At 35.5% G+C, this 15,221-nt stretch overlaps 1 protein-coding gene across 1 annotated transcript in view; it reads right to left on the reverse strand.

Moving 5' to 3' along the window:
• Positions 1 to 15,221, reverse strand: part of LOC110212846 (radial spoke head 1 homolog) — a 45,312-nt gene that overhangs the window by 21,412 nt on the left and 8,679 nt on the right. The window contains 3 exon segments of the mRNA XM_078146312.1: positions 1,385 to 1,520; positions 8,229 to 8,310; positions 8,313 to 8,318. Coding sequence (XP_078002438.1) covers positions 1,385 to 1,520; positions 8,229 to 8,310; positions 8,313 to 8,318 — 224 coding nt within the window.

A 15,221-nucleotide genomic window follows, 5' to 3' on the forward strand; every position in this document is an offset into this window, starting at 1 on the left:
GGCTCATCCTTCATGATATCCATTGCCATCCACCAGCTGCAAAAGACAGTGTGTCAGAGGTGATGTTGAGACCTCACCCTTGGTATCTTCCAACAGCAGCAACTAAAGCCCAACCGATCTCTTCTTTGGTTTTCAGACGGTGGCCGAGGTAGAGAGGTTTACAGCAGTATAACATTCAAAACAACACCCTCACACCGCCATCTGACGTAGCAGAAGGTAAGATTCAGGTTAAAAAAAGTTTTAGTTTTAAGAATTTTATTTGCTATACATGCTTTTGGTACTATAGATTTCATGTGTTATGAAAAGTAAATGTCTGAAATCAATGTTGGGGTTTTTTATTGATGTTAACACAAAAGGTCACAGAATTCTAGGGAATAAGTAGTGAGAAAAAATGTTTTGCATATTACCTTTATTTTGTGTACTGCATTTTTATGGATTATTTCATGGTTACTGTGCTAGGAAAAGCGTATATTGTCAGAATTGATGTTTTGTTATAAAGAATTGTATGCAGAAAAGTGTTTTTTCAGCAATCTCTAGCAAAAGATTACAGTTTTTTGGTGGTCGTGGGAACCTAATGCCTACTTCCTATAGGTTTAATGTATCAATACTTGTGTTTTTGAATTTTGCACTGCTTTCTAGTAACATTAACCCTTTGAAAGTTGAGGATTCGTTGTACGTGGTCTTTTTTTTAAATTCCCGTTGAAGGTTTTCATCTTTTACTGCATATTCATTGTATCATGACCTCTTCCAGGTTGCTTGTCCATTTTTCTTTGTAAATTTTATTGGTGGTTAATTTATTATACACCTTACTCTTCTTAATTTGTGCCTTTTCTGTTTCTTGCAGCAATGAGTCTAATCCCTTTGTTCGCTGACTTATTTTATTGGTAATATGTTAGTATTATTAATAAAATGATCAATTGCTTAGAAACGATGTCTTTCAAACTTTTTAAACATCACAATGATAAATGTGCAAGAGTTTTTTTTTCTGAAGAATAAACATTTGATTTCCCAAATTTTTAAGGAAAGAATATATTTATAAAAAAGGAATTAAAAGATTTGACTAATATTTTTGGAGAGGTACAATGAAGTAGGAGGAAAAGGGATGTGAGAAAAAATGTTATTGGAATACTCACAGTCTGACTCCACCTAAATCTAGTCCTCTGTTGATAATAAGAGTAGAAGTGGCAAGATAATGATTCATGAATGAGGCAGAGGATCTTAATGCTCTCATACATCACACTGTACTGTCCTTTCTCAGGGTACCACCATATTTTTTAAAATTTCAATTTTAGTATTTTTATTTTGTAACTTTTACACATCAACAGGTATTTATAATAATATTTAGTTACATTTATTAGAAAGCTGCACTTTTTGAATTACTTACGTTTTTTCCTATGAACTTGCCCTGGTATCTATGCTTCAGGTGAATGAGTTCTCCTGTTCCCTCTTGTTGTCCATTTACCCAAGTACCAACATACTTAGAGCCAGTCTCAGCATAGAAGTAAGTTCCTTGCCCATGCCTGTTTTGAGAAGGAATACTTTAAATTTTACATAGGTTAAAATTAAAGTTTTTTTAATTGATTAGGAAATAAAGTTTCACAGGTGAAAAAGATGAAAATCAAGGTAAAGCCAAATTGCAGGATGTAGAGGAAAGAGCAGAGAATTAGGAGTCAAATGATTTGGGTTCACTTCCCTGCTTCTACTTACTGTACGACCTATCATTGTAGATTTAAAGCTCCAAAGGTTGGTGGAGATCATGATTCTACTTTTGAGGTACAATTAGGAGATAGCCTATGGGCCTCAATTTTTCATCTGCAAAGTGAATGGGTTGAACTAGATAATGTCTAAAGTCTCTCCTAATTCTAAATAAAAAACAGAAGTATGAAATATATTATAGCCCTCCTCTTTGGTGGATGCTTATAAGCTCATAGAATCTCAGAGCTGGAAGGGACCTTAAGATGCCTACCTAGATCTAGTTCAATTTATAGCTAAACAAGAATACATTCTACAAAATCCCAGAGTGTGTCCCTTATTCCCTCTAGTTAGCTCTAATTTTTAGGAAGCTTTTCCTTGTATCAGGACTTGAAGCTGTCTTTGAAACATTCACTTATTATTCTGAATTGTGCCCTCTAGGACCAGGAAGACATGTCTAACCTCTCTTGCACATGACAATACCGTGTAGACTTGAAGACAGTTACTGTCAGTTCTTCTGTTATGTAGTATAAATATCCCCAATTCTTTTAAATGATCTTCATACATAGTATGACCTCAAATCATTTCACCATGATGGTCACTCTCCTTTGGTCATCTTTCCAGTTTATCAATGTCCATTCTACAATGTAACAACTAGAATTTAATGCTGTAATTTAAATATGGTTTGATGAGGACAGAATGCAATAGAACTACCACTTCCCTAGTGTTGGACACTATGCCTTTGTCAAAGGGGCCTAATACTGAATTTGCCTATTTCACTGTTGCACTAGATAATGCCTGATGTCCATTCAGCTTGAAATTCAAGCCAAACTATGAATTACCTGATGGACTTCCCTTTTGATGGATACTTACAAACTTCATAGATCCTTACTGATCTTGAAGCCTAATAAAACTTAGATCTTTTTTAGATGAATTAATACATAGTCACATTTCCCTCATCTTGTATTTATGAAGTTGTTTTTTTTTTTAACCAAGTGTAAGGTGTTACATTCAACCCTATTAAATTTCATTCTATGAGTAATAGCATATGTAATGGACTACATCCTAGACCTAGTGTCGGGAAGACATAGATTCAAATTCTGACACATTTATTAGCTGTATGCTCATAGAAAAATCTCTTAACCTCTCAGCCTCAGGAGCTAAATTATAGACAGTTCACAATCTGCATCAGTAAAGGACATTCTACACAAAATAAATCATAGGTCCTTAACATAGATTTCATCTTATTAAATTTGACCTAACATTCTAACCTTTTGAATTTCTTTTAGATTCTTCTGTTATTATTTGGTTAGCTTTCTCACCTGGCTTTGTGTGATCTGCAAATTTCATAATGATGCTATCTAGTCCTCTTTCCATTAAATGTTAAATAAATTCTGCCTCCTGGTTTCCTTGAAGTCCCATTTAAAATCTTACCTTCTACAGGAATTCCTTCCTGATTCCACTTAACTCTAGCGCCTTCCCTCTGTTGATCATCTCCAACTCATTCTGTACATAGCTTGTTTGTACAGACTTGTATATGTGTTGGCTTCCCCGTTAAACTGTGAGTGCTTTGACAGCAAGAACTTGCAACGAGTGAACAACAGTATTACCTGAAAGATCCTCATCCTCACATCTCATTGGCTTACAAACTTGTTCCTTATGACCTAAAAATTAGCATGGTTCTAAAAGAGGCACAGCCTTTAGAGGTGAGTTCCACAACACTGCTTGTTAGGGAAAAAACACATGCCCAGCTCAGTGGGCAACACCACTAAAAATAAGGCTGAAGACTGACAAAGGGAAGCTGGCTGCCCCGAAACCCTTTCTCTGCCTACTCATTGATGTGAGTGGATGGCAAGGGCTTAGAAGTTTAAAGTAGAGGAACTGACCCTGTTGACAAATGCCCTGCAGAATCAGTAAAGAAGAGAGCCCTTATGCAATGAATCAGATATTTAAGTATACATTTTTTTGTCCTTTGATTTGATCCTCTTAGAGAGTTGTAGCAAAAGGTAAAACTTCTCCCAGCTCTCCTGTTCACTATGGCAATGAATGAATGAATGAAGAGGCATTTTTTTTTTTTTGGCAAGGCAGTGGGGGTAAGTGACTTGCTCAGGGTCACAGAGCTAGTGAGTGTTTTATGTCTGAGCCAGGATTTGAACTCAGGTCCTCCTGACTGCAGGGCTGGTGCATGAAGAACCATTTTTAAAGCATTTAATATATTCCAAGCTCTGTGCTAAGTACTGCGGATGTAAATATGACACTTTAACAAGAGAATACAATGTAGGCATACCTTGGAGATATTGCTGGCTGGCTTCTAGACCACTACAATAAAGTGAATATTGCGATAAAGTGAGTCATGAATTTTTTTGTTTCCCAGTGTACATAAAAGTTATGTTTATACTATATAGTAGTCTATTAAGGGTGCAATAGTATTAAAAAATAACGCATATACCTTAATTAAAAATACTTTATTGCTAAACGTGCCAAGTATCATCTCTGTCTTCAGTGAGTTGTAATCTTTTTGCTGGTAGAGGGTTTTGCCTCAGTGTTGATGGCTGCTGACTGACCAGAGTGGTGGTTACTGAAGGTTGGGGTAATTTTAAAAATTAAGATGACAAGTTTGCCACATAGTTTGACTCTTCCTTTCACGAAAGATTTCTCTATAGCATGCAATGCTGTTTGATAGCATCGTAGATCTTCTACAAAGAAAGAAGTAGAACTTCTTTCAAAATTGGAGTCAATCCTCTCAAACCCTGCCACTGCTTTATCAGCTAAGTTTATGTAATATTTTTTCAATAGTGTTGTGCCTCAGGGAATAGGGAGGCCCAAGGAAAGGGAGAGAGATGGATGAATGGCTGGTAGGTGGAGCAGTCAGCACATACAAAACATTTATCAATTAAGTTCACAGTCTTATCTGGGCATGGTTCATGGTACCCCAAAACTATTAAAAGAGTAACATCAATGATCACTGATCACAGATCACCATAACAGATATAATAATAATGAAAAAGTTTGAAATATTGTGAAAATTGCCGAAATGTGATGTGAGCACATGTTGGTGGAAAAATGATGCCAATAGACTTGCTGGAGGCAAATTTGCCACAAACCTTTAATTTGTAAAACAAACAAACAAACAGACAAAAAACCCAAAAATGTAATATCTGCAGAGCACAATAAAGCAAAGTGCAATAAAATGAAATATGCCTGTATATACAGGGAAGTGGTGACCAAGAAGGAAGATCTTGGTTTAGAACAGTGCAGGACTGGTGAACAGAGCATAAGGGAGTAGAATGACACACTCTTTTCCAGAAAAACAATAGAGTTGATTTGATAATAGCTACAGAATTAAAAGGGAGAGGGGTACAAAGGAGATATGAGTAACACACTTGGGGTGGCACACATAGCCAGAAAATTACATATTAGAACAAGAGTATGTGGCAGCAGGAAGAAAAGTAGAGTTCACCTGGAGAAATCACCTGGGGTAATATCCTATGTAGGACTTCTGGGACATTCCACCAACAACATGGAGGACAAGACATTTTTTCTGATCCTTACTACATCTCAAACCTATTCAAATAAGAATTATGTGTTGTTCAGTCTTTTTTTCAGGCATATCAAACTCTTCATGACCTCATTTAGGGTTTTCTTGCAAAGATACTAGAGTGGTTTGCCATTTCCTTTTCCAGCCCATTTTACAGATGAGGCACTGAGGCAAACAGGGTGAAGCGGAGTGTCTGAGGCCAGATTTGAACAAAAGAAGATGTCTTCCTGACCCCAGCTCAGCACTCTATCCACTGAGCTACTACCTAGCCCTATTATGTATAAGAGGTAAAATAATTACAACGGTCTCCACAGACTAAGAATCCAATAGCTCTAACAACATAATAAATTGATCAATTAGCAGTAGAGAAGGTTAATCCATAATCCCTAATGCGTTCATCACTCAAAAACTCTCCACAACCAGCCCACGTGTTCTGGAAGAGATACAGAGTGAGAACAACATGCTTGTGCTCTGGGATCTGCTCAGTAATTTTCTTGCTTCTCTGCAAGTCTCTCCTGGCAAACCGCTTTGCCTTTGCCCCACCCCCGCCCCCGCACCCCGGTCTCCTAAGTTACATGGCACTCCTTCAACTAGAGTCTTCTGTGTGGCTCTAGGTGCAATTATATGATCAGACAAGGCAAAACCAAAAATTCCCAGCATATAAATAATAAACAAAGAAACAACATTATGCCAAAAGGAGCCATAGACATCAAAACAAATCAATAGCAAACTCATATTCTCTAAATGCTATAGGATCTAAATTTATAAAGAAAAAGAACTGAATTACAAGAAAATGTATGTAGTAATAGCAGGAAACTTTTATTTCATTCTTAGTTTTGGACAAATCTAAAAGAAACATGAACAAAAGGGAAATTATAGAATTTAACACATTGCTGGAGAAACTAGAGCTAAAAAATGTATGGCATTCTTTTAAACAGTACTGAAAAGGAATATATACATATATATATTCTTATACATATAAAGAATTCATATACTTATGCAAGTTGTTCTTTGCTTTTGAAGAGGACCAATGACATCATGGGGTGATGTCTTGACTCACACATAAATTGGATTTAAGTGAGGCAGAGTTGCATAAAATTGTCAGCCTCACTCTCTCTTCCAGAGTCATTCAAGTCCAAGTCCAGTGGCAAGACAAAGTCAGGACAATTAGCAATGGACCAGTATGCAGTGGATGACCTTGGTGTCTGACCAAGCTCTAAGAGCTCCTGCTTCAGCTGCCTTCATGGCCTTTTGGAACAAATTGTTCTCATCCAACCATTCTACTGAGGGACATCTTCACTGCTTGGAATAGACACCCCCTAACTCACCTATGGATCTGAGGCTCACTGTTACTCTCAACCTGATATAGCCCATCTGCTGAGAAGGTTTCCTGGAATGTGGCCGCGGCACATCACATGCTACAGCTTCTTGGAAGTGAGAGCTGGGGCACGGGTGGACACCAACAGTGGATGAGCAGCTCTTAGGGCTCAGCACCAGAGGTGCTAGTTGCTTTTTTTTTTTTACAATGCATATACTTGTAAATAATATACAACCTTCCTGGGTATTCATATTCCTTATGTATGTGCCTCTCTACTTTTGACCTCTATGTGAATACCACTCTTTCAATTAATGCTTTGTGTCCTTGACAGATGGTATAATCCAAGTTTACGAAGAAGGTGTTTTATTACTATACCTTTCATTGCTTATTTACCAAGCAAAGTAAATGCCTTTGCTTTTAGCCAACTGTGTCCTGTGGCTGAATAATTGTAGACAAACTCACTGGTGAGTTTTAAGAGTGTGGAACCACAGAACACCTTGAATATGGTATAGCCATTCCTCTGGGGACTCAGTCTGACAGTAACTTGGGTTGGTATCCCAGACAGGAAGTTACATAGTTATAAAACAGGAAATATGTTGCCCAGTTCTATCACATACACTGGTCAAAAAGGGGGAAAATCCTCAGTCTGTACTTAGACAGAGGAGCCAATCATGGAACAAAACTTGGCTTTCTAAACATGGTGGTTGGTTATAGTAATTTTGTATATCACTCTAAAAGGCACACAGAGAAGGTGCACATTTTCTAGAAATGAGTATAAGACTGTAATTCTTCTCTGGGATTCAACACAATACCTTCTATGACAATAGCTATATATTTATATAGCACATTAAGTTTTACTAAATGATTTATGTGCTTTATTTCTTTGAAGCTCACAACACTGTGAGATAGGTATTGCATATAGTGATATTCCCATTTTGCAGATGAGGAAACTAAAGTTGAACGAGGTTAAATGATTCATCTCTGGTCAAACAGAATTAAGTATCAGAGGAGAAATTAGAATTAAGGTCTACTCAGAGCTATAACTAGAATTTTTACACTCGGAAAGTTTTACAAAATCCAGAACAAAGTAATGCTGCTCCACTCCATGTAAGGATTGCAGGAAAGCTCACCTGGGGAACAATAAAGTGGGGGAAAGAAAACACATTCCATGTCATAGCTTCCTATGTTACCTAATTATTTTTGCTACCTAGGTTCTAAACTCAGTTATTTTAAATTGCTGAAGGTAAGTGCTGTGAACACTCTTCAGATTTCAGCACCCTGAGTCAAAGTACCAGTCACCATAACCTGGTTATGTGTTCACTGAATCCAAGCCTACTATTCTATCTCCTGTGTTCCTCCATGTTCTGTTGATAATGAGAGCAGAGTGCAAATTCTACCTTCTCTAATTATATGGTGAAAACTTTTTCTACGTCAACTTGTGGAGGGCTGGCTTGATAAGTTATCATAAATCTGGTTTTCTGACATAGATGCCATAGAATTGTACTGAGGTAGATATTTTCTAGAATGCTGTCTTTCTAATTCATGTAAGAAATTGAGAGCTGTAGATTTTATTGCTATGAATTTTCTATAATAAATCTAAAGACATATCAGAGTCTTCTACTTGCCTAAATAAAAATGTAAGACTGAAGAAACAGTAAGACAAAAAACAAAAAAACAAACCTTTGGCCAGCAAACCATTCTCCCGTATATGTGTCATTATTTGGATAGCGATAAACTCCAAAGCCATGCCTTTCATCATTGCCCATTCTCCTGAAAGTGATAATGCAAAAACAAGCAAACAAACAAAAAAACCCAACAAAACAGCATAAGAAATACAATTTGGGCTGTCTTTGAAATTTTATAATTTACTGTGGTGTAATACACACACACACATCTAAAGAGATACATTAATAGTTGGAATAATAAAAACATTTATCTGGAAGAAATCATATCTTTCAGAGGGACCCTAAATAATTGGTCAGTTAATCAAAGAATTTATTGAGTACTTGATATATGTTAGGCACTTATACAAATAGAAGACATAGTTCTTTCCCTAAAAAATATTACTAGGCTATCACACATGAATCAATTAGAGAACAAATATGAGAAAATATAAAATATAATCTGAGCTAAATTGCATAGTATAGGCTGTTTTTGTAGTAATTCACAAAATTATAAGGATGAATGAGGGTTATAGTAGGAAGGCTTTTTTATGTAGGGGTCGAAGGACTTGAGTCTAGCAATAAAATCACAGAATATTAGAATTATAAGGGACTTTTCAGATGAGCTAGACCATTACCCTTTGCTTTTTTTTTTTTTTAACCCTGGATAAGGACACTGAGACACAAAGTGCTGAAACAGTTTGCCCATTCAACCAATTTGAGGTGGAACCAGCAAAAGAATCTAGCTTTTCCTTAACTCTCAGGCCAGTATTCTTTCCTCTATACCATGATATCTTGAAGAGTGATAGAAATATTGATGGGTGGAAGGGAACAGAGGAGCACGTGGGGGTGGGAACAATTATGGTGTGTGAGTACAGCGAAAAAAATTGTTCTGTATGAAGTGGGGTTGAGTTGGAATGTAGTGAGCTTTAAAAAAAAAATTGCTTAGTTAGGATGTAGGCAATTGAAAAAGGGTCTTGGAAGCCAGGTATATAATTCTGGACTTGATAGCTATTAGAATAGCTTCTTCAGGAATGAAGAGCTATGAGATGACACTATCATCTTATAGGTTTGGAGAATTAAAGCTCTTTATTTACTCCTGGGCATTTGTGATTCAGTTCACTGAGAGTTGGTTTAAAAAAAAAATGACACATAGTCCAAATGGTTTAGGATTCCCATAGATACAGTTAAACTTCCCCAGTACACAGACCATTATTACACAGTAATAAACTCCCTAACCCAAGGTACCTCCTCCATCTGGAGGCTCACAGCAGTTCTTACACTGTTTGTATTATGGGAAAAATATTCCTACTGAGTTCATGTGATAGGCAGCTACCTCCAAATAATTGTCATAATGCAGAGATTCCAGATGTTAAGCTTTAGGTTTTATTTTTCTTAAAACAACTTAGCTCAGAAAAACAACTCTATATGATGATTAGGGTTCTGACATAGCTTTTCAAAAATATATATATTATGTATTTATTTTTAACATTCCTTTATTTTTAAAATTTGAGTGCTAAACCCTCTCTTTCATTGCCACTCCCTCCCATACCCACTCAGAAGGCAAGCAATACAATATTAATTATACATGTGAAATCATGCAAAATATATTTTCATATTAGCCATATTTCAAAAAAAGCAAGAAAAAGAAAGTAAGAAAATTACACTTCAGTTTGCACTCAGAGTTCATCAGTTCTCTCTCTGGTGGTGGATAGCATTTTTTCATCATGAGTCCTTTGTATTGTATTGATCATTGTATTGATCAGAGTCTTTCACAGTTTATCATCATTACATTGTTGTTACTGTACATAATGATCTCCCAGTTCTTCTGTCTTGACTTTGTATCAGTACATATAGGTCTTGCCATATTTTTCTGAAAACATCTCCCCCCCCTCCCCCATTCATGCAGGGCCAAGGAGAAGGATCCCTCTCACTTTTAACTTTTTATTTCAGGCAGTTCTTGACTAAAGTTCTATTCTGATGCATCATTATGCATCAGAAGGAGATAACTGGGTTATGCTAGTTAATTACTAATTCTGGCCAGTCCTACCAAGCTGAAAAGTCTTTGAGTATAGGCTTGTAATAGACTAGTTCTGAAGTCCATCCTACCATGGTGTCAGCAGACTCATTAACAGATGAGTCAATCACTCACATAAGACATCACCTGTGATTTTTCTTTTTCCTATGGCAATTAATATCTTGACCACAAAGGGGTTGCCAGCTGCCTCACTGAAGGAAGTACCTTCGAAAATGAAATAATAGTCCTTCAAAAATGTCTTATTGAAGTTTTTTTGTTTGTTTTTACACTATTTTCTATTTGCAATCAAACCCAACCCAACAAATCCTCCTTTGCAATTGTAACTTGACTCTCTGCCAAAGAGACTTTGAAGAAGGGCCTGGCTAAGGCACAGACAGTGAATGACTTTGACTACCAAACCTAGCCCTCTCACTTGTGGAAAAAGAATGTTTAGGTAGATGGAGGAAACTAGAGACAGGTAAGCAAAATAATAAAAAAAGAAGAGATGTGAGCACAAGAGCAGAGAAGTATACAGCTTCTAAAGAGATAAGCCATGAGAACCTATCAGAGAGTGGAGACTGATCTTATGTTTCAGAGATTCAGTAAGAGGAATTCTCAGCTCCTGGTAATGAGAGACAACCAAGTAACAGAACTGATCTCGTGATCTTATGAAGTGCTGGGCATTTTAATCTTCACAACAACTCTGAAGTATTCTGTATACCAACTGGCATTCTGTATACCAATGAAATCAAAGATCTGTTTCAGAAAATTTTTGTACTAATTTATATGGCCCAATGGCTTTCATTAAATATAGAAAAACAACTGAATTTCTTTTAAAGTATATATTATGTTTAAATATATTTTTAAATACTCTGAAATCTTTGATTATCAGGACTGATTACATTACATATATACATATATATGTGTGTATATATGTATGTGTGTGTGTATATATATGTGTGTGTATATATGTGTGTGTATGTATATATATGTATATATCTATACATATGTATGTATATATACTATATATGTATGTATATATACATATATATGTATGTGTGTGTGTATGTATGTGTATATTATACACACACACACACACACACACACACACACACGCACACACATTTTTAAAGAATATCCTAAAAATGTTCACCACTTGGACAAGTCACTTTTCTGGGTCTCATTTTCCTTATCTATTAAATGGGGAGGGGGAAAAGGGAAAGAAGAGAGTGCATAACCCAACAGTAGAAGAGAGTGCCTCACTAGTGTTGTTCAAGGGATGGCTAGATGATTACTCCTCAGGGATGTTGTAAAGGGTATTCTTGGTCAGCTACAGTTGGGTTAGGTACAACTTTATAACTGCTAACTCTTATTATGTCTTACTCTGATAGTATCTGAAATCTCTTCCTCCTCTAAGATTCTATTATTAGGTCCATTCTTCCTCTAAATCCAATGATCTTCTAAGACCCCTTTTAAGATCACTTTTAACCATGGCTGACAGCCTCACTTCAGACCACTTCTCTTTATCTGTCCTCTCTCCTCTGACTCCGTTTCTTTTCTTTATTCTTTTTTCTTGGTCTTCTTGCCTGTTTGGTTTCCCTTCATTCCACAGAGTTTCTTATTTCCTCCTAAAATTATATTATACTCTTTCACCAAATTAAAGTGAACTTTGCTTTCTGTCATGTTAGTCTAAACAGAAACTACAAGGCAAGAAAAATGATGATTTCTCTCACTGAGAGACCTATTTTGCAAGCAGTTACTAGAAGAGATTTCCTGCTAAGTATTTTACCCTGGCATTTCCTATGCTCATATATACCTTATTGTTTGAAATGTATTGGAGGGAAATATAGAGATATAATAAATGCTGCAGTGGTTCCTTTTTCATCACTAAACCTGAACTCCTAAAATTGATTTGGTACCCATACCCATTGTTTGACAACAATAGAAGATTTTCGAGCATGTCTTGATGAAAAAGCCAGAATTTGGTAGACATTTTGAAATGGAAATTCAGTTGCCAAAAGCAACATAGAAAGGTTTAATTAAAAGGAAATATGCAGGGATAAATTGTTTACATGTTGATGGGATGATAAGAAACAAATGTCTTCAAAGAACCTTAATATCTTTAAGGGTCATGAAGAAAGGTTTAAATGATAGAAGGATCTATGATGGTTTTGTTCTGTTTTAATAATCTTGGGAAAAGACAAAAATTGGAGGGACAGGGGACTATACCAAGGAGGAAAAAGAGAAGGGAAATCATTATTGTATAATAGAGGTGCACAAGATGAAAAGAATATAACCATGGAGGAAGAGTTGGGAGAAAATGGGCATCCGGTGATCCTCATTTTCATCTGAATCATAAAAAGGAAGATTGAACATAATTGTAATTAAACTCACACTTTAAAAAATTTCAGTAAAGAATATAATACACTCAAAATAGAAATAGGAGGGTACAGGAACAAGAGAGTGATAGAAGGGAGTCTCAGAGGGAGGGAAGAATAAGTAAAGGAATAAGTAAAACAAACTTAAATACTGGAAGGAGGAATATGAAAAGAAGATTAAAATGAAAGGCAGAAGGATTAAAAACCTAGGATCAGGGCTAAGATAAGAGGAAAGGAATAGCTGCACCAGTGAAGAAACATGTTTTTTCACATTCTCTTTGACCACCTTCTTATTTGTACAGAGGGAGGTGGGGAAAAAAGGGGAGAAATGTACAAAAAGACAAGATGAGGGGAAATTTAATTAAAATTTAAAATTTAATTAAAAAATTTAATTAAAATTTTTAGCAAATAAATTACAGCTAAGTATCATAAAGATATATAGTATGACAAATTTGAACAGTGCAGAGTTGGTTCGACATAAGGAAGACTATAAATATGATAAACCATATTAATGATATAAATAATAAAATTAGATTAGATCAATAGATTCTGAAAAGGCATTTGACAAAATTCAACACTCATTCCTATTAAAACTCTGACAACCTTAAGAATAAATGGACTCTTTCTTAATTTTAATGGAGAAAAGTTATAAGCCTTTCCCATTTCCAGTAAAATCAACAGTAAAGCAAGGATGTTCATTATCACCATTTCTATTTGGTATAGAGTGAGAAATGCTAGCTATGGCAATAAGACAAGAAAAGGAAACCAAGGGAATGAGCATGGATACCAAGGAAAAAAATTGCCTTTTTTTTTTTTTGCAGATGACATGATGGTGTACTTAGAACCTTAGAGAGGCAACTAAGATTAATTTAAATAGTAACTTAAGCATCGTTGCAAGATATGAGTAAATACATATAAAATATCAGCATTCCTATATAATACAACTAATAAAACCCAAGAAGAAACAGGAGAAGTTCTGTTAAAAATAACTACACAAGATGTAAAATATGTGAGAGTGTATCTACCAAACTTCACCCATGGATTATATGAATCCAACTATAAAATATTCTTTGTTGAAGTAAAGACTGGTCTAATACTGGTCTAAATGCTAAATACTAAATACATGCTTTACTGTTGATTTTACAAGCAAGTAGAATCAATATGATAAAAATGACTGCTGTCTTAATTTACTTATTTAGAGCTACACCAATCAAATACCTCTAAGAAAATTTCATAGATATAGAAAAAATAATGAAATTGATATAGAGAAACAAAAGGTCAAGGACCTCAAAGGTAATAATGAAAGAAAAGTGAAAAGGAAGGAGGAAGTCTATCAGTACCACATCTCAAACAAAGCAGTAATCATTAAAATTATTTGTTACTAGGAGAGAGACAGAGACAGAGGTGTTGATGAGAGAACAGACTATTCTATACAACATACAGAAGGAGAGTAACAAAATGTTTGATAAACTCAAAAACCCCAGTTGCTTGGAGAAAGGACTCAAAGACAGATGCTAATAAAACTGTATAATCAGTTTGGAAGAAAATTAGTTTTTGACCTACACTTCACACCATAAGCCAAGATATGTTCTAAATGGAGAGATCCATAACTAGAGCAGCAAGGAAGAAATTACCTTTTTGATCTATAGATAGGAAAGAATCCATGACTAAATAAGTGATAGAGAACATCACATTAAATAAAACGGACAATATTTATTATGTAAAATTTAAGTTTTTGCAACACAAATCTAATATAGTAAAAAAAAATAGAAAAGGAAGCAAGTAGCAGAGAAATATTTGCAAAAAGTTTCTCTGATAAAGGTCTAATTTGTAAGATATATAAGGCATTGATTTAAATTTATAAGATTAAGAGCCATTCCCCAACAGATAAATTGTCAAAGGATATGAACAAGCATTTTTCAAAGGAAAAAATCCACTCTACCAACTATCATATGCAAAATGTTATAAATTACTAAGAGAAATGCAAATTTAAAGAACTTTGGGGTTCCACCGTATATCTTTTGGATATAGATATGCATATCTGTGGGAAAACAGAAGCAGGAGTGCAGAGTTGGTGGAATTGTGAATTGGTTTAGCCAGTCTGGGAAGCAGAGAAGAACTATGTCCAAGAAGGTACCAAATAATACTTTTGCCCAGCTATACTCTAGTAGGCCCATATCCCAAAGAAATCAAAGAAAGAGGAAATGGATCCATTTACATAAAAACACTTATAGCAGCTCTTTTTATGGTAGTCAAAAATTAGAGACTAAGAAATGTGTGAAGGGGCAGCTAGGTGGTGCAGTGGATAGAGCACTGACCCTGGAGTCAGGAGGACCTAAGTTCAAATCCAGCTTCAGATACTTGACACTAGCTGTGTGACCCTGGGCAAGTCACTTAACCCCGACTGCCTCACCAAAAAACAAACAAATAAACAAAAAACAGAAACGTGTGATATTTATGTATATGTACGTAATAAGAAATAATGAAATGTACAATTTTTAAGCAATGATTAATGATGAAATGTATAATTTCAGAGGACACTGGGAAGACCTTTATTAACTGATGCAGAGTCAAGTAAATAGAGCTATTAGGACAAATTATGCAATGATTAACAGCA

This window comes from Phascolarctos cinereus, unplaced genomic scaffold (genome assembly GCF_003287225.1).
Source record: "Phascolarctos cinereus isolate Bilbo 61053 unplaced genomic scaffold, phaCin_HiC Scaffold_726;HRSCAF=1367, whole genome shotgun sequence".
NCBI classification, from domain to species: Eukaryota; Metazoa; Chordata; class Mammalia; order Diprotodontia; family Phascolarctidae; genus Phascolarctos; species Phascolarctos cinereus.